We start from the raw sequence: 20939 nt of genomic DNA, 5'->3' as shown, positions 1-20939 counted from the left end.
GCCACCCTAAGAACTCTTCGATAGACTGATTTGTAGTTTTTAACATACTGCACTTACAAAAAACCCGGTCACAACTCTGCTGTGCTAATCTACTTAGTAATTTACATTTTTGACTTGAAATCCGTATACCCTTGTAAACATCCTTAACATCTAGTTTATAGCCTTAAAAATATGTTGATGTCACATTGATTATGTACGTATTGTTAACACCATACTCATAGATTTTTAGTTTGTCTTGTAAATATTCATTATTAATATATTTATTATTTTTAAAAATCAGGATGTGCTGTCCTAACATTCAGGTATTTGGTGTCCTTGTTTTCTTTTTCTTCTTTTTCAAAATGTTTGTTATGGTGCATATATTATTGTTAGTATCAAGAAATCATTGGACAAGAATTTGATTCAGAATAAAGTAACACAATCATGTTTCAAAATAACTTGACAATTTTTTAATGCAAATATGGACGTATAGTTTGTGTTTCTAAGAACACTTTCCCTTTATGTTTTACTATGTTGGTGTTCTTTAGATGCATTACTTCATTAATTATAATTTTAAACACTTGTTTATTTGTCTTTATCGCAATTATTTTTACGTTCAAGCCTAACTTTAAATTTAATATAGTATTTTTTCATGTTTTTAGCCACGTCTCCTCTTTACGAGCCCCCCCCCCCCCCCCCCCCCCGGTCAACACAAAAACGTCTATGACAATGGAGGCCCTCAAGCCAGAGGAATGAACCAATTAAGGTTAAAATCCCAGACTGGGAAATGAATGCAGGATCCCTTGGATCAAAGGCCAGTATGCTCACCATTTAGCTATGAAGCCAAACATATTTCATTATAAATTAATGTATTAAAAAAGCACCTTCAGAGTCTTGTATTTACAACTGAGTTGACTGGTACTGCTAACAGACAAAGACAGTTCCTTAGTGCATGTAACGGTAAATCAATACAGAAGGCGATTGGTCGCGTTTAATAACATTGAAAAATAATGCTCTTTAAATCATTTGGTATTCAGCGATAACTAGGGCCCAGATTTAAAAAAAATGCATATGCGCATATGCAAATGCATATTTTGAAGGTTAGTGCATATTTTGAATGTAAGTGCATATACAGATATATTTTTCTTTTATGTTGTGATCGATTATCCAAGATTTCTGAACGAAATGACAATCTAACGAACTCTGTATGTTGTACATCCACTGGCAACACGAGAAGCCTTTTCCGATCAAGGAAAGTGCTTTCATTATCGCAATACAAGCAGGTAGGCGGATAATGACCCTTTTCACAACAGCTATTTCCACCGGAACCTGTTCTCACAAGACGGGGAACTTGGTTATCCGCAGTGTCATTCTACCAGGAGAACTTTAATAAAGTACAAGATACACAGTACAGTGAAACCTCGATTCTCCGTTTTTCGAGGGACCGTGAAAATAAAACGTACAACACGGGAAAACGGAAAATCCGGGAATGAATGAAAACTACGGTATCAATTTGGCTAAACATTACAAAAATGAAATATGTATAATTATAATCTTACAAAAACTCCTAAACCAAACCAAACTACAGCCCCAGTGGAACTTTGCCTGCCAAGCGACCGCTGCTCAGCCCGAAGGCCTGCAGATTACGAGGGGCGCATCGTCAGTGCGACGGATCCTCTCGGCCGATATTCCTGGCTCTGTAGATCGGGGTCGCCATCTCACCATTAGATACGGTAGCTCCACAATTAAAGGTAATCACGTAGGCTAAGTGGACCTGGAACCAGACTTATATCCAGGTAAAATTGCCTGACCTGGTCGCAATCGAACCCGGGCCCTCTGGATGAGAGCCGGGCATGTTAGACCGCGAACCGCATTAATTACCGGTACGCGAGTTCAAAATCTCGATACTTTATATTCAATTTTACAGGGGAATCTTCGTCAGTTTCCCGTGAAAACTTCTTTCAGTTCAGCAACTTTGATTACGCTAGCCAAACTCTTCGAAAAATCTAACAACGCCAAGCCAAACGACAATCGACCACAAGTAGGTTTTAATTCTCTCATCTAATAAAATAAAGCATATTAGATACAAAAGCACCCAAAATGATGGCGAAATCCGTTCATTTCTTAATCTTTCATTGTAATTTGGTCTCCGGTATACTGTTCGTAGTCAGTTTCTGGAAATCTCGTACCGCGCAAATTAGGCCTACATCGACTTTTAAAGGTTATGTTGAACTCGAAAACATGGTTTCGAATGTAAGTATCGATTCTTAAAAGTTCTCGAATACATTATATTCAATTCTGCGCGTCACAAATCCAATCAAATTGGAAAGATAAAAGAAATATCAAAACTTCAGAAATTACGGTTATTCGTGACCTTGAGGTCATCTGGAAAGTGCGCTCGCTGCACATGTCAGTACGAGTTTGAAATGATACCAATCATTTAAAATGTAACGTGTGCAAGTAAAACGACTGCGGTTTTTGGTATTTTAACACGAAAACGTAAAATTCCCAGTCTTACATTAGTAACAGTAATAGGCAATCCCAAGACCTCCCATGGCTTTATTTTTTTTTTAATGTAAGGTGCAACATCTGTTTTCGTCTCGCTAACATAATCATGTACGATAATATAAAAAATACTGAATTTGTGTTAAGGAGCAGTTTCGATTCCTGCCTGAAAGCCCACTTAGGTCTGCAGTGCCCTGAGCAAAGTGCCGAAAACCCCTTCGGCAGTACGATCGAAAAAATGTAAATAAAACATCTAACCCTGGACATAATATGGACGTTTTATAAGTGCGAACATTTGACGAAACTCGTTCCGTCTTCACGCAGAGCTGTAGAAATGCGCCGTGTCTTCTAGCAATTGCTGTGGCCACTTTCTGCCCTACGATTTTCCGAGATTCTCTGAACAATACCACCCGAATGTGATGCTAAGATGGTCCCTTATGCAAGTTCACCGCCGATCGCCGAACGCCAAGATCCATAAATATGCCAGAGCCGTCCTTTCGTGAGATACAGTTTATTAAAAAACGATTGATCGAGGATTTGGCGTTGATGGGACTGGAATTTCTGGACGGTTGATCCGGGAAATCGTTTCTTCGAGGAACGGATAATGCGGGACTTTTACAACGTGATTTAATTACGATGCTCTCGGGACCACGTAATTTGAACGCATATTCCGGGAAAACGTACTTTCCGGGAACGGATAATCGAGGTTCCACTGTAGTTAAAATTATTCATGATAGTCATACTGCGTGTGTTTTGAAGCAAAGTGCGCATTTGAATCTGAAACTGTATATAAAGATACGAGTTTCATTTATGTTCATTATTCATCACTTTAGATGGCGATTAAGGACCTAGAAACTCACGGTGCACCCCTACACGAATCCCCTCAGTTAATTCAAAACACCATTAGTTCTTTAAATTGTGTCCCTGGTGAAACTGGAGAAAAAGTTAAAAGGAAACTCAGTGCAGTGTTGGACTCAAACCCAGGACTAGAAAAGTTAAGCAACTGCGTAAGTGGAATCAGACAGTCTTTGCCAGAATAATTTTCCGAGCAGTCCGTGCCAGTGTATAAGTGTTGCCCAGTTACGTCCGTCGACGTAGAACGATCATTTTCAATGTATAAATTAATTCTGTCCTACAACAAAAAGTTACTGGCCCCTGAAAACATTGAAAAATAGTTGATAACCTACTGGCATACATCATTTTGCAAGTAATTAAAATGTTTATCAATTTAGCACCGAGTTAAAATTAAATACTGTGTTTGTGAGTATATTTTGTTTTATTTTAGTGCATATTTTCAACATTTTTTGTGCATATGTGCATGCATATTTTTGGAGTTTTTAGTGCATATGAATCCGGGCCCTAGTGATCACTCATAATGAAGGGTTCTTCTTGTACCTGAGATATTACACGGGTTAATATAGAAATTTTTGAGGGGCATTAACACTGTCATTACAATGGTAATCTTGCTTCACAATGTAGGAGTCAAGTTCTTACACTAGAGTTTAGCATTAAGCTGCTCTGATGTATGCCTGAAGGTGGCACCTCTTGCCCAATCTCTATACCTTTGGCAAATTTCTATAGCAGCACAATGAACAATTGTAACTTTAGTTCTATCAAGAAAATCTTCAAGAACTGAGAATGTTTTATCCTTTACCAGTTTCAGGTGACAAAAGATAGAAAAGACAATCGTGAAAACGTTAAAAACAAGAACAATCTCCACGTCCTCACATTCCAGTTCTAAACCCATTTCTTCTCAGCCCTGACAAGCTCCATCAGGAGGGTAGCCATCGACTGTCGTCTCAATGTGCGATGTGTTGATAAGGAGGAGGCCAGAAAATACAGTAGAAGTCCGTTATAGCGAGAATTCATAACGGCGAAAAATTTACTCGCTATAGCAGATTGTCGTTATATCAGATTTTTTTTGTAAAAGTCGGGAAAACCCCTATGCACATTAAAATCAGTATGAAATAGCAATAAGTTTGTTCAAAACTTGCGTTTTCGCGGATAATATCCACTCTACGGTTACTTGTGTTTTTCGAAATCCGATACTACGTGAAAGCGTGTGTTTAATTTCATTCTGAAAAATATATATTACCGCATTTCTCCAAATCCAAGACGACCCCAACTTTTTCCTTCAAAACATTTTAATCAGGCTTAAAAAGTGCTTTGTAAAGTCATATAAATGTCTTTCTTATACAGTACGCATTTTAGACTATTTGTAGACGCTGAGCATTGGCTTTAGTTATACCGTATAATTATGCTTTATTTCAGCAGGTTTAATAACCATTAACTTAAAATTGGCATCATAATATCAAAAGGAACTCGTTGAAAGTTTGCCGGCAATACACATTCCACGCATCTCTACAATACGACGATCCATCAGAATTTTCTTGCTTACTATAAAACTTTATTTCACGCACGTCTTGCTTGCCGGATTCGGCCAACTTCAGCGGCTAACAATGTACAAATAGGTCTTAATCGCGGACTTTGAAGGTCAACGAACGAGTTTATTGCGCCGCGGTATGGCAATTCTGCCCTTGCATTTTTGTGCACATACCTCACAATTTCATCTTCGACTTCTTTAAAGTGTCCTTGTCGCGGGCCACTGAATACATTTTTTATGCAGTACACATTTTTAAGCTATCTTTGTCTTCACGGAAACGCTGAATATTGGCTTTAGTTAGGCCTATGCCGTATTTTCTTGCGGCTGCACAATTATTATACATTTCCGAGTGTTTAATAGCCGTTAACTTAAAATTGACATAACATCGATGAGAACCCGTTGAAAATTTGCCGGCAATACCTGTTCCACGTATCTTTACAATACTTATTAATAATCTTGACCATGATGGTCGGGATTGGATCCGTATTGACTTAGTAACAGTAAATATGTTGGAAGATAGTCCGCCTAGTCAATACAATTCATTTATTTACCTTTCACCTTAACATCTAGTACATGTTTTGAGAATATTATGCATTCTCTTCCTCAGCTAGTGGATTAAAATTCAGTATACAATAAGACCTGACTAAAATACGGGGGCCCCCATTAAAATTCAAAACAATGAGTATGACAATGTGACACTTAAAAATTTTGGATAGTACAAACATAGAATTAAAATCCCATTTTGTCAAGTACAAATTAAACAAGAAACTTGCTGTAAAGAACATTGTAAGGGAAGAAAAAGAGAAGAAATGGAATGAGTTTGCAGACAAACTGGAAGAGGACAGTAGAGGAAATATGAAATTGCTATACTGAGTAGTGAAAAACAAGCGAAGGGATCAAGAGACCATAAAAGCAATAGAACGTGATGATGGAATTCTGGCACAAGAAGAGGGAGAAATTAAACAAGAACTCAAGAACTATTTCGAAAAGCAGCTGAATGCAGATACAGAAAACATAATGTACCATTTCATTGCCCAGTTTGCGTCATGAACGGCAGTTACATCGCTGACAGTTGCCATGCGTGCATCGCGATGGAATGATTAAAATTGTATGATAAAAGAATATATTACTAGGAAAATACACCGACATAAAGAATCAAATAAGCCGCGGAATACAGTTGTGACGATCGGACTTGAGAAGTCCATGCGGCCGTGAACACGTCGAGAAAAACTGCAGACATGTCAAGTCGAGTAGGCCGTGAATAAAACTTGAGACGGACAGACCTAACGAATCCATGCGAGTAAAAAAAAAATTGTATTGTTATCCCGAGCTAAAAAACAATCACTTAAAAAAAAAAACTTAAAGAAGTCAATTTCGGAACGAGGTATCGAACGAGATTCTATACAAGAAGAGAAGGGATTGAAGCTGGAGAATTGTTATTAATACAGTTACGACCATATGCGAAACGTAAAGAAAATTTCACCAAATTTTAAATACGAATTAGTAACATCTGGCGCGGAAGAAGAGTAAGGAAGATCTGATCTCGCAGATGAAGTCACCAAGTTAAACTCAAAGCAGATAATTGGAAGCCCTTATATATATAAAAGTTAGAAGTCTCCAGTTTACATTTTAAAGTCAGCGTCAAGCAGAAAACATTTTGACTACCATATAAAATATTACACCTTCAAAATTGTTTGCTGAAAAGATAGAGAATATACCCAGGATTGTTCAGTTCATAATTGAAATATGCATCTAATGACGACCTTCAATATGTGTTTCTTATTGCATGTAATCGACGGAGATATCATGGCTGAGTAATTCAAGGATATGGGGTCACAATCAGGAGGAACCGTAGCCAACCGTTGTGCATGCCTGAAGCCCGAGTCCAATTACCGGCAATGACGAGCACATGAACGCGAGATGCTGTCCAAAGAAGACCCAGGATGAAATCCAGCCCAGAGGAATAGCGGAAGCAAGATGAGTGGAGTTCCTTGTAGTAATTTTACGTAGTTAAATTATTAGACTTGTGTGAATAATAGTGTGTGTTTAAGTTGAAATATTTGTACAGCAAGGTTAATATCTGGTTCATCGAGATATAAACTCCATGAATATTGTCTTTGAAAAATAATCCATGTAATCGTTTGAGAACTCGGATCTAGGTAGTCTTTGACAAACCAAAAATTTATGCTCCATGTATAGGAATGTTTGTTTATTTGAGGAAAGCTATGAAAAGCAATATTACAACATTGTGACAGGATTATACGTCTTTCATAATGCAAATCAAGCTTAATACAATGTTGAACGAAATGAGATCGTACTCTAAGACAGAAGGAAATGACAATGTTTAATCGTCACAAAAACGTAAATAACACAGCCTGAATTATTAACACATGCCTTTAATTGCAGGAGGAATGTAGTTACTTGTGTTATTTAATATCGTAAACATATGACATGTTATGATATTGTGTTTAGTGGAATATACGTACATCGTGACACTCGTAGAGCAACAAATGATGTAATAGAATGAGATTGTTGATATGTACAATGAAATGAGGATATTGTGCGCAAGAATATAGGTTGGATTTATGGTAGAATATATGATTTATGAGGAATTATGATACGTAAGCTGCGTACATGGCGAAAATACGAGCATATATTAATAATTGGTGATATTTATGCAGCGTAACGCCGATATTAGGTTAATGTTGTTGTTATTGTCACGTGATATATACGGTAGCACGTCATGTTGGGTTAAATGGAATATGAATACGACCATATGAGGTTTTTAAACTTACAGGTTGTTTATGGTGTACGATCATCGAGAGTATATCCTAGAAATAATGTATTTACGAGAGAAACTTAGTAACTTTCTCGAAATATTTCACATGCTAGGCTATCTTCAAGTTGAATTCCTGTCGAAGACATGATTGGAACTAGGAAATGTTTTCATGATCTATAAAACTACCATCCGTGAATAGATGACTTTCATTTATGATTTTATTCAAAATCTTTCGCAGATAAATGATTTTTTTTTTTTGAATCATGGTATGACACTATCAGTTGAATAACTTGCTTGTTGACACATGAATGTTGTATTAGGTTACCCCTACACATTTTTCAAGAAAAATTATGGATTTTTAAGTTTATTTAATAGACATAATATTTATTTTTGAGGTGATTTACGACAGTATGATAATGAATGGCAATTTTTAAGCCATGATTTCTGGAACTCGCTTGTGTTGCTTACGCTATGTCAGAAACTCTTGAGGAAAGATATTTAATTCATTTGAGAAAATTGAGGACACTTGGTTGGGATTTAAATAATATTTTGAAAATATTTCTACAGGTTTTTTTTTCAATGTGTTATAATGATTCTAAAGGGAAATTGAACGATATGTAAACATCATTCTTGATATTTAACCTAAATTTGAATAATACTTAGATGTTATTTCTACAGTAATACAAGATGTTACAGCATCGATAATTGATATATATATATATATATATATATATATTTTTTGCTAGTTGCTTTACGTCGCACCGACACGGATAGGTCTTATGGCGACGATGGGACAGGAAAGGGGTAGGAGTGGGAAGGAAGCGGCCGTGGCCTTAATTAAGGTACAGCCCCAGCATTTGCCTGGTGTGAAAATGCGAAACCACGGAAAACCATTTTCAGGGCTGCCGACAGTGGGATTCGAACCTACTATCTCCCGAATAAATTGATATTTGAAAGATATTTAAATGGTAATTAATATTATTATTGATATTCAGATAATATTTTTAAGAAATATTTACAATATTTTGTTTAGGGATCGGAATTCAGTGAATACAAACGAGCATGTAGATGATTTTCTTTACTAATTTCCAAGTACTATCATTTTATTTTTCAATAAACTAGGTCATAAGAACTTTGATTGGAATTCTTACTATTTATTTATTTATTTCTTTATTTATTTCATAATTCGTAGAGGTATTTGGAGGTATATGAATTAGTTGATTGGTAAATGAACCTAGGGTTTTTCTTAGTTATGGATTACAATTGAGCTGTGATGGTTTATGAATGAACTTAAGAATGAGGCTGTGCATTACCTTCAGTTGAGTCCACGTAAAACAAAGGGAAATATATATATTTTTATCACAATTTTTATCCCTGAGAGGTATCGTGCAGTGAATATATATGTAATTGATATCATAACATGAAAAGTAAGTGATATTTCACAGAATAAGTAAAAATCAATGGAGGCGAAGGAGTATTTATATCGGATGGGATGAAATATTCAAATATTATGATAAGACTGGATACTTATATTCATATAAGGTCACAGGGTTAGGATGATATACTCACGTCTCATTCCCATCCGCATGATAACTTGATGTGTGCGGGAATTCATTATATTTAATTGGCCACCTAACATTAGATAATGGATTGTTGGCCGGAGTTTATCATAAAGTATTGGGAAAAGGCACGAATAATGTACCCCCGTTTGGAGCATAAATTGTCACCCACGCGTGTGGCAAATAGAGAAAGTCACAACGGGAAATGTCGGTCAAAAAGGTGCAATAACAACGGATAGAGGAGAGCCAAGTCGAGGAACCACAACTGAACCACGAATTACATGGTTTAAGGTTTAAAATGCGCTCAAGAGCATGAAGAAAGGAAAAACAGTGGGCATAGATGAACTAAGTGCAGATATGCTGAAAGCAGCGGGAATTCCAGGAATCCAGTGGCTCTACAGACTGCTCAACAAGATATGGGAGGAAAATACCATTCCTGAGGACTGGAAGATGGGCATCATTGTACCTCTGTTCAAGAAAGGAAGCCGACGAAAATTTACTAATTACCGTGGTATCACACTACTGTCCCATGTCTTGAAAATATTGGAAAAAATAATAGAGACCAGAATCAGAGATATTGTTGAACCAATTTTGGAAGAAGAGCAGTATGGTTTCAGACGAGGAAGGTCAACTATAGACCTTATCGAAACCGACTTTCAACCTATTAGGTCGTGTTACGTACATTTAGTGCGTGTTAACCGACGCGAAATCGGGAGGTTATGAGTTCGGGTCTCACTGGTGTCTGGTTGGCCATTTTTGTTCTGTACTTAACATCTCTCCAACACGTACTAAATGTACGTAACACGACCTAATAGGTTGAAAGTCTGTTTCGATTACAGTACGGTCGTGAAAATTCAATATTTACAGACGTTATATTTGCAATTAGGATGCTAATGGAAAAATACTGGGAGAAGAACAAGCCTTTATTTCCAATATTTTTGGATTTTGAGAAAGCATACGATAGTGTACCAAGGGAAAGAATCTGGCAATGCATGAAAGAACTTCAAATGTGAGACAGCCTCATAGACAAAGTGAAAATGTTGTATAGTGGGAATAGAAGCTGTATTCAAGTAGGATGTGGTTTGTTGGACTGGTCTGAAACAAAGAGAGGAGTGCAGCAGGGCAGCTCATTGTCACCACTTCTATTTATTATCATAATGGATGTAGTAATGAAATATATTAAAAGGAAAGAACATGGAGATATCAAAGCCTTCACATTTGCAGATGATGTTGCAATCTGGAGTGACTCAGAAGAGGAATTGGGAGAGAGAATGCAAAGCTGGAATGAGGAGTTTAAGAAATATGGTTTAAACATCAGCAAGACCAAGACTGTGGTGATGAAAGTGTATGGGGAAGGAGCAGAACCAATAGTCATGTTAAATGAAGCCCAACTGGACAGCGTTCAAGTTTTCAAATACTTGGGTAGCGTTATATCAAATGACAACCTAGCAAAACACGAGGTGAACAGTCGAATCAATAAGGCAACACTATTTCACCACCATGTAAGACACCTGCTGTGGGATGAGCAAATACCTATGAAAACAAAAATGACATTGTACAAGTCCTATTATACACCAATTCTTACGTACAGTCTCAAAACCACAACACTGACCAATAGAGATAATTCCAAACTCCAGGCAGCTGAAATGAAATTCCTACGCACTATGATCCAGAAAACCAGGAGAGACAAGATTAGGAATGAGAAAATTCGAGAAGTATGAATAGATGATTCTCTCCTCAATAAAATTCAGATATCAAGACTGAAGTGGTTTGGTCACATGAAGAGGATGCCAGTAAACAGAACTGCAAGGAAGGAATTTGACATAAAAGTAGAAGGAAGAGGACCCGTGGGAAGGCCACGAAGGAAATGGATAGATTTAGTTAAAAACGATGTACTGCTGAGATGTCATGATCGGGACAAGTTGGTGGAGGAAGAATAGTACAAGGACAGGATGAGATGGAGGAGGCTCATATACCACACCCAGGAAACTGGAGATGGTTTAGGATGATTATTTATAGTATGAAAAATAGTACAGCTATCATCACAACAGTTGAATATGCGAGTCGTCCTTCAGACAGGGTCAACTAGATCAATGCTGCGCTCATTATTCAGAGTTTATTTGTTTATATATTTGTCCTTTTATCTGTTCCTATGCGGCTAAAATTGTAGTTACTTTTTTCTTAAATGGAAATGAAATGCAGTCTCAAGCATTTTACTTCCACTGGAAAGGAGGCTTTCCAGGATATTTTATTGAAACATTCTCCAATCGTCTATCTAATATAAGCAAGTCTGTCTATAAATATATATAAAGGTACAAAAATGAAAATAGATGTGAATTAATGAGGCAGTTCCAGGCATCCCAGAAACTTACAACTTACTAGAAAAATAGAAAATTCTCAAAATTCCCTCAGAGGTCATGCTGAGGGGTGGGGGAGGTTTCAAATTTTGGGCTCAGCATAAGAACGCACTCCTATATTTACCCAAAGTGATAATCTATAGGTTTAGTGCCCTTAAAAAACTTTCAGGAAATTCCTAATTTTTATCCCCCTTCCCTCCAAATGAAGCCGGCGGAACAATCTGCCAGACGAGCTAGAAAATTGAAATTTGGTGAAGTTATAGGCTTTAGCCTGTAAGCGACGGAAAAATTCCAAGAATTTAAATTTATCACATTTTACTCCCGATTTTTTGTCGCATCTCTCTCCCTTATACGTTAGATGTGGCTGTATTTCTCGACTGTACGCACATTTTGTGATTTTTATATGTATATTTCATAGTGTGACACATTTATAGGAAAGAGAGAGTCAACGAATTTGGCACGCACACTGACGCGACCAATGCAGGCCATATGCGAGCCAAATTTCATAATTCTAATTTCCACGTAAGTATGCGAAAAATAAATTCTCCCCACATCTACGCTGACTGGCTGTAAGAATGGGATTCACTGAGCTCTACAGCTTCAGTCGCTTAAGTGTGGCCAGTATCCCGTATTTGAGAGAATGTGGGCTCGAACCCCACCGCAGGCAGCCCTGAAGATGGTTTTCCGTGGTTTCCCATTTTCACACCAGACAAATGCTGGGGCTGTACCTCAATCAAGACCACGGCCGCTTCCTTCCCACTCCTAGCCCTTTCCTGTCCCATTGTCGTCATAAGACCTATCTGTGCCGGTGTGACGTAAAAAAAAGGGGGGGGAGTCCTTCTCCAACTCTTGTGTAACTGGCATTAGTGTAAGGAGGGCCTACCATTTTAATGAATAATTCTCTTCTCAGTTTGACTAGCAGAAGGCAAGAGAACATGCAATTTTGTTCAAATCCCCCCTACCCGATTATGTCTGGCAGTAGACAAGGGTGCCTGCCATTATAAACAATTTTACCCATTAAAATGTGACTGGCATTAGGCAAAGTGGCCTGGTATTGTAACTGAAACTCACCAACTCGAGTGTGACTGACAGTAAGCTGACTGGCATTAGAAAGTGGGGCCTGTCATTATAATAATAACAACAGCATAACTCAATATTGACTGGCAGTAGGGAAGGTGCCTGCCGTAATGAAAGCTCTTCATCTGTAATGTGTACGGAAGTAGGAAAGGGGGCCTGCCATTGTAACGAAAACTCCCCAAATTGATTGTGCCATTATAATGAAACTTTCCAACTCGATTGTGAATGGCAGTAGGCAAGTGAGCCTGCCGTTATCATCACAACTCCACAACTCGTACGTTACATGGGAATGAACATATGCGGTCCTCCCATGGAGTTTCTTTGATAATGCTAAGAGGCATACTATTTAATAAAATCTTGCTCACCGCGTGTAAAATAATTCACGTAGAAATCTGTATACAATGTAGAATACCGTAGCGAAGCACGGGTTCATTTGCTAGTAGAGAATAAGAAGACAATCACGTTTTCTTCTTATTATTTTTTTTTGCTAGGGGCTTTACGTCGCACCGACACAGACAGGTCTTATGGCGACGATGGGATGGAAAGGCCTAGGAGTTGGAAGGAATCGGCCGTGGCCTTAATTAAGGTACAGCCCCAGCATTTGCCTTGTGTGAAAATGGGAAACCACGGAAAACCATCTTCAGGGCTGCCGATAGTGGGATTCGAACCTACTATCTCCCGGATGCAAGCTCACAGCCGCACGCCTCTACGCGCACGGCCAACTCGCCCGGTACGTTTTCTTCTACGCAAAAGGAAAACGCTTGGTTAAGTATTGCAAAAGAATTCAACTCCTCAATACATACTGTAGAAAATGTAAGTAATGTTCTTATAATGGTAAAAAAAAATACTATTTCAGAAGCGAAGATTGTATAAGTATTAGTATACCTAGCACTAATTTGGTTATATTTTATTATAACGAGATGCGAACAATTGCGGGAGGTATGGGCAAATATGAAATGCCATCACAGGAACCTCCTTTTGAATTCCACTTCACTGTAAAATTCAAATGGGTCCATAACATTTTGCAAGTATAGCTTTGGAGCATGGATTTCTTCTAACGCTTCCTCAAAATCTTCATCCATTTTATAGGTTAAGATGTGAAATAAGTCAAGGGTCTGCTTGACTCGACAAGTTCAACTTATTTCATCACATAAGTAACACTTAAATTACTATGAATTCCAATAAGTCCAGCTTCATGAAGTTAGACTTTATGAAGTATATCACTATTAAGTAGGACTTATTTGTGCCGGAATCTGGAATAAAGTCGACTTGAACGTAAGCATTACTTATTGCGACTATGAATACCGGGCTTAAAGATGCTATTGGAGCATAGGTTCAATGAACTTGACTTGTAATTCAGTACCAGGACATTTTCATGTAAATGCTCCTGAAGATGTTATCAAATACAAAGTTCAACTAAACACAGAGAGAAAATATTTACCCTTCCCTTTCACTACCAAAGCATTTTGTGACTGGTTATTTACCTGAATGTTGCCGCTCATACTAAACGGAGCGTTCGCTGCACCGGCTCCCTTCGTTGCTTTCTCCTGCAATTTCTCCAGGTACTCTTGACCGGCTTCGTCAATCTCGTCTTCGTCACTTGACAGCACCTCTAAAGAATAGAAGAGAAGTCAAAACACCAGCGCTGTGGTCTCACATTACAGTCTGAGGAAACTACCCAATCTAATTTAGTATCACTATGGTCTATGGTTATTGAGACAATTCCAAGAGTGACAACCCTCAATAGCACTGATTGTGCTAAGTGGTGCCTAAAGGATCAGCCGCTGACTTAGTGAGACTCTTAAAGACCAATGAATATGTATACGGATACATGCAATCAGGAAGGAGAAAATATCATTCTAGGAGTCTCTTCTCTAGGGAAAGCACAATTTTCTGGAGGTCACAAGAGGTACATAGGGTTTGCTGCAAACTTATCTGAGCTACGAAACTAATATTGTATAATACCAAGAGTTCGCCTCCATATTGCATTTTAACACACAGTAATGCTTCTTGACCTCACCTTGGTCAATGTCGGACACCTCCTCTTCCTCTTCTTCTTCTTCTCCCTCCTGGGCTTTAGCTGCACAAAACAAAACAATTGAGTGATCAGAAGATTCTGAGGTTGAAAAAAGCAAGACAGGCAGATAGCTTAGACAATACTAAAACATGATCAAGATCCTGAAGCTTCAAGAAAGAAAAGCCACACTCTTAGTTATAACTCTGCTACTAAGTGGGACATTTTCTGCCACCTCAAACCCTTCTCCTTCACGGCAGTAGTCAGTACACAAGTGCTTGATAATAATGTAGGAAACTTTGGCTTGTGCGCAGTCTCAGTTGCAGTCATGACCCCATCTCGACGGTATTCAGGCAAGTTGTGAGGTCGTTAATTTGACAAGTGTTGTAATGCATTACAGTAGACCCCCCATTTATTCAATACTGGGTAAAAGGAACACATTTGGTCCCGGCCGGATTATATAGGGGGAAATCTACTGCGTAAAAACAAATTTTGTATAAACTACAATACGAACTGAAATCTAGTTTCCCCACAGTTGAAATTCCATACTTTTCTTCGGTTAAAAATCATAAATCAGTTGATTACTTCCGTGCAGCTCATTAGCACCACCAAGAACAAAGTATGAGGTGGAGGGGAGGAGAAAGGTATGCAGAGAACACGCGACGTTCGAATTGCACCAGTGAGCCATCACTGTTGGTTCACTGGTGTGTCTGATAGTTTTCCTTTTGTTTTATGCTGCTGAAACAGAAACTTGCTAATGGAGCATTGAAGCAAAAACAGGAAATAGTCCACAGGCTTAACAGTGGGGGAAAGACTAAAATGAAGGTGTCAGAACACTGAAGTTCCAAAGACCATTCTTCCATTATTACGTCAAGGTAGGAAACAGAGGTATCAGCAATGGTGGCAAACACATGACAGCCAAAGAAGCTTCACTGTGTGTTCACTGGTCCTCTGCTTCAGCAAAAGGCTCCAAATTTGCTGAGAAACAGCGCATTTTTGAGTTTGTGTGTTCTGAGAGCCAGCTGTGGCGCTTTCAACCCCCACTCCCAGCCAAGTTGATTTACGTCGCATCAACACAGAAGGGTCTTACGGAGACTATGGGTCAGGAAAGGGTTAGGAGTGGGAAAGAAGCACCGTGGCCTTAAGGTACAGCCCCAGCATTTGCCTGATGTGAAAATAGGAAACCACAGAAAACTATCTTCAGAGTTGCCGATGGTGGGGTTCGAACCCACTATCGTCCGAATACTCGATACACTTAAGAGACTGCAGCTATTGAGCTCGGTGCTTTCAGAATCAATGGGGGTAAATCACAAAAGGAGGAAGAGGCCGGAAAGTGGGTGCAGGAGTTTCAGTCCAAACTCTCTGGCTAATACCTGAAAGATGTGTTTAACATGGATGAAGCACGTGTCTTCTTTAATCTGAAGCCAAAAAATCCCCCTGCATATCAGGGGCAAAAGATGCCATGGCAGAATAAGTAGCAAAGAGGCTCACAGCAGTGCTGCTCAGAAAAGTTCAAGACACTAATCACTAGCAAATATAAAAATCCACAGTAAAGCAATGATGTAGTAAAATAGAACCATCAGATTACTTGTATAACCGTTTTATTCACCATCCATGGTGACACAAAAATCCACATTTTATCTGTCGAACGATATCTAAACAAGACTCAATTCTCGGCCACATCACGCGCTCCTGGAACTGTGCTACTTTTATATACGTCTGGTTAATATATTTGTCACAACATCCTATTACAATAAGCGGTTCTAGAATTAATTTAATACACAGATGTCCTTGCAAAGTCAGCGTTCCAGAATTCTCTTGAATCGGTACAAGCACACCTCGAATTTCCCGATCCTACTTGAAACATAAATGAAAAATAGTTTAAAAGTTATAAACATAACCTACGCCAGTGTTTTGAAAATATCAAGGCCTTCAATATGCCATTTCACTATGAAAATAATAAAGAAGCGGGGGTGACCACTGCTCTCTTCTGAAGGCGCAGCAGGGAATGGCTGTGCAGAGAACTATTTTGCTGACTTTGGACACTGCTTGGCCCATCAATTTAACAAGCTGGAACCGAGGTGGTGCTTTTACCATCTAACACATTCACTCCCATATCCGGCCGGGGTTGAATTAGGTTTCGTATGTGTAGTATACCGTACCCAACCCTGGTCCGATATGAATTCGCGCCAACTCTTTACATTCAAATATATGTTTGATCATACAGTACAGGGTCTCTCATACAAACTAAGACTGAACGCATGGCGTTTGTACTCTGCACTACAGCAGCTGCCTCAGCCTAACTTACGTCGTGCATGGCTACCCTGCTGTATACAATCTTATATGAAATCTTACCTGATAAAATATGCTGGAAGTGTCGTCCTTCCTGGTAACCACATTCTAGCTGACGCGAGTGAGTTCTGCCACTGTAAAGTTTCTGATTTCATTCTCAACCTTTTCTTTCAGCTCCTCCAAGGTGCGAGGGTTTTTTCGAAATAGTTTTTAATTTCAGTTTACCCCACAAGTAAAAATCACACTCTGTTAGATCTGGAGAATGAGGGGGAAATAGACCAGCACTGATTGATCACTGTCTGCAAACAATTCCGAGATTGTTCGAAGGGAATCTTCTGCTGTATTAGCAGGGGCTGAATCTTGTCGAAACTACAGACGCAATTCTTCTTCTTCCATTAACTAACGGAAGAACGGTGTCAAATGTCATCTTGGTACTTCTGCATTTCTTGTCTCAAGAAAAAATAGGCCCAATTATTCGTCCTCCACTAACAGCACATCAAACAAAAATCTTCCTGTCAAACCGAGGGACTTCATGAACACCATTAGGATTCTTGCACACTAATAACGAGAGTTACGACTGTTCACACAACCATTAAGATGAAACCAGAACTTTTACATATGACAATATGGTGTAGCACCAGATTAACAGCTGAGATTCAGACTGGCGACTTGTGCTTGCACCTCCCATACTGCAGCTTAGTTTATATGAGAGACCTGTATATCAGTTTGCCGGTAGAGAGCAGGCAGATAAACATTTTACTACAACTTAGGGCAATTTCCAGCATTGTGGGATGTGAACAAAAGATGTGTCCCAATGATGCAGATAGCCGAGCCGCAGGTGCAACCATATCGGATGGGTATCTGTTGAGAGACCAGATTAACGAATAGTTCATCAAAGGGGGGTAGCAGCCTTTCGGTAGTTGCAAGGGCGGCAGTCTAGATGATTGACTGATACGGCCTCGTAATAATCCTCAACATGGCTTAGCTGTGTTGATACTGCTACACGGCTGAAAGCAACGGGAAACTACAGCCGTAACTAACTCCTGAGGACATGCAGCTCTCTCTGTATGAATGGTGTACTGATGATGGCTTCCACCCGGGTAAAATATTCCGGAGGAAACTAGTCCCCCATTCGGATCTCCGGGTGGGGACTACACGAGAGGGGGTGATCATCAGGAAGATGGATACTGACATTCTGTGAGTCGGAGCGTGGAATGTTAGAAGTTTGAATCGTTGTGGTAGGTTAGAGAATCTGAAAAGGGAGATGGATAGGCTAAAGTTAGATGTAGTTGGTATAAGTGAAGTAGGTTGGCAGGAAGAACAAGATTTTTGGTCAGGCGACTACCGAATTATTAACACAAAATCAAACAGGGGTAATGCAGGAGTTGGGCTAATAATGAATAAGAAAATAGGGCGGCGGGTAAGCTACTACGACCAGCATAGTGAAAGAATTATTGTCGTCAAGATAGACACCAAACCAATGCCCACCACAATAGTGCAGGTCTATATGCCTACTAGTTCAGCGGATGATGAAGAAATCGAAAGAATATATGAGGAGATAGACGATTTAATTCAATATGTAAAAGGTGACGAGAATCTAATTGTGATGGGAGACTGGAATGCAGTGCTAGGCCAAGGAAGAGAAGGTAGTACAATAGGAGAATTTGGATTGGGACAAAGGAACGAAAGAGGAAGTCTGCTGGTTGAATTCTGCACTGATCATAATTTAGTCCTTGCCAATACTTGGCTCAAACACCACAAACGACGGCTGTATACGTGGACGAGACCTGGAGACACTGGAAGGTATCAAATAGACTTCATTATGATTAGGCAGAGATTCAGAAATCAGGTGTTGGATTGCAAAACTTTCCCCAGGAGCAGATGTGGACTCTGACCACAACTTGTTGGTCATGAAATGCCATCTGAAGTTGAAGAAATTGAAGAAAGGAAAGAATGCAAAAAAAATGGGATCTAGACAAGTTGAAAGAAGAGAGTGTGAGGGATTGTTTCAAGGAACATGTTGCACAAGGTCTAAATGAAAAGTCTGAAGGAAACACTATAGAGGAAGAGTGGAGAGTCATGAAAAATGAAGTCAGTAGGGCTGCTGAAGAAATGTTAGGAAGGAAGAAAAGATCAACTAAGAATCAGTGGATAACTCGGGAGATACTAGACCTGATTGATGAACGACGAAAATACAAGAATGCTAGAAATGAAGAGGGCAGAAAAGAATACAGGCGATTAAAGAATGAAGTGGATAGAAAGTGCAAGGTAGCTAAGGAAGAATGGCTGAAGGAGAAGTGCAAGGATGTTGAAGGCTGTATGGTCCTGGGAAAGGTAGATGCTGCATACAGGAAAATCAAGGAAACCTTTGGAGAAAGGAAATCTAGGTGCATGAATATTAAGAGCTCAGATGGAGAGCCACTTCTAGGGAAAGAAGACAAAGCAGAAAGATGGCAGGATCATATCCAACAGTTGTATGAAAGTAAAGATGTAGATAATTTGGTTCTGGAACATGAAGAGGCTGTTGATGCTGATGAAATGGGAGACCCGATTTTGAAGTCAGAGTTTGACAGAGCTGTGAGTGACCTAAACAGGAACAAGGCACCTGGAATTGATGACATTCCCTCTGAATTACTGACTGCCTTAGGAGAAACCAGCATGGCAAGGTTATTTCATTTAGTATGCAAGATGTATGAGACAGGAGAAGTCCCATCCGATTTTCGGAAGAATGTTGTTATACCTATTCCCAAGAAAGCCTGTGCTGACAGGTGTGAGAACTACCGCACCATTAGTTTAGTATCTCATGTCTGCAAAATTTTAACACGTATTATTTACAGAAGAATGGAAAAGAAAGTTGAAGCTGAGTTGGGAGAAGATCAGTTTGGCTTCAGAAGAAATGTAGGAACACGTGAAGCAATCCTGACTTTACGTCTGATCTTAGAGGATCGAATCAAGAAGGACAAGCCCACGTACATGGCATTCGTAGATCTAGAAAAGGCATTCGATAATGTTGATTGGACCAAGCTATTTATGATTCTGAAGATGACAGGGATCAGATACCGAGAACGAAGAATTATCTACAATCTGTATAAAAATCAGTCTGCAGTGATAAGAATCGAGGGCTTTGAAAAAGAAGCAGCAATCCAGAAAGGAGTGAGGCAAGGATACAGTTTGTCCCCTCTCCTTTTCAATGTTTACATAGAACAGGCAGTAAAGGAAATCAAAGAGGAATTTGGAAAGGGAATCACAGTCCAAGGAGAGGAAATCAAAACCTTGAGATATGCTGATGATATTGTTATTTTATCTGAAACTGCAGAAGATCTCGAGAATTTGCTGAATGGTATGGATGAAGTCTTGGGTAAGGAGTACAAGATGAAAATAAATAAGTCCAAAACAAAAGTAATGGAATGCAGTCGAACGAAGGCAGGTGATGTAGGAAATATTAGACTAGAAAATGAAGTCTTAAAGGATGTAGAGTAATATTGTTACTTGGGTAGTAAAATAACTACCGATGGCAGAAGTAAGGACATAAAATGCAGACTAGCACAAGCAAGGAATAGCTTTCTTAAGAAAAGAAATTTGCTCACTTCAAACATTGATATCGGAATTAGAAAGATGTTTTTGAAGACTTTCGTGTGGAGCGTGGCATTGTATGGAAGTGAAACATGGACGATCACTAGCTCAGAAAGAAAGAGAATAGAAGCTTTTGAAATGTGGTGTTACAGAAGAATGCTGAAGGTGATATGGATAGATCGAATCACGAATGAAGAGATACTGAATCGAATTGGTGAGAGGAGATCGATTTGGCTAAATTTTACGAGAAGAAGAGACAGAATGATAGGACACATCTTAAGACACCCAGGACTTGTTCAGTTGGTTTTTGAAGGAAGTGTAGGTGGTAAGAACGGTAGGGGTAGACCAAGGTATGAATATGACAAGCAGATTAGAGCAGATGTAGGATGCAATAGTTACGTAGAAAGAAAAAGGTTAGCAC

The 20939-nt window shown here is 39.0% G+C and overlaps 1 protein-coding gene across 1 annotated transcript in view; it reads right to left on the bottom strand.

Moving 5' to 3' along the window:
- msk (importin-7 msk) overlaps nucleotides 1-20939 on the bottom strand; it is a 198093-nt gene that overhangs the window by 41521 nt on the left and 135633 nt on the right. Inside the window, exons 19-20 of the mRNA XM_067156336.2 lie at nucleotides 14660-14719; nucleotides 14124-14251 (exon numbers count right to left, since the gene is read on the bottom strand). Of these exons, the coding sequence (XP_067012437.2) occupies nucleotides 14124-14251; nucleotides 14660-14719 (188 nt within the window). The remainder of the gene's footprint in view (nucleotides 1-14123; nucleotides 14252-14659; nucleotides 14720-20939) is intronic.

This window comes from Anabrus simplex, chromosome 12, assembly GCF_040414725.1.
Source record: "Anabrus simplex isolate iqAnaSimp1 chromosome 12, ASM4041472v1, whole genome shotgun sequence".
In the NCBI taxonomy this organism is placed as follows: domain Eukaryota; kingdom Metazoa; phylum Arthropoda; class Insecta; order Orthoptera; family Tettigoniidae; genus Anabrus; species Anabrus simplex.
This window is presented reverse-complemented; position numbering and strand designations above follow the sequence as displayed.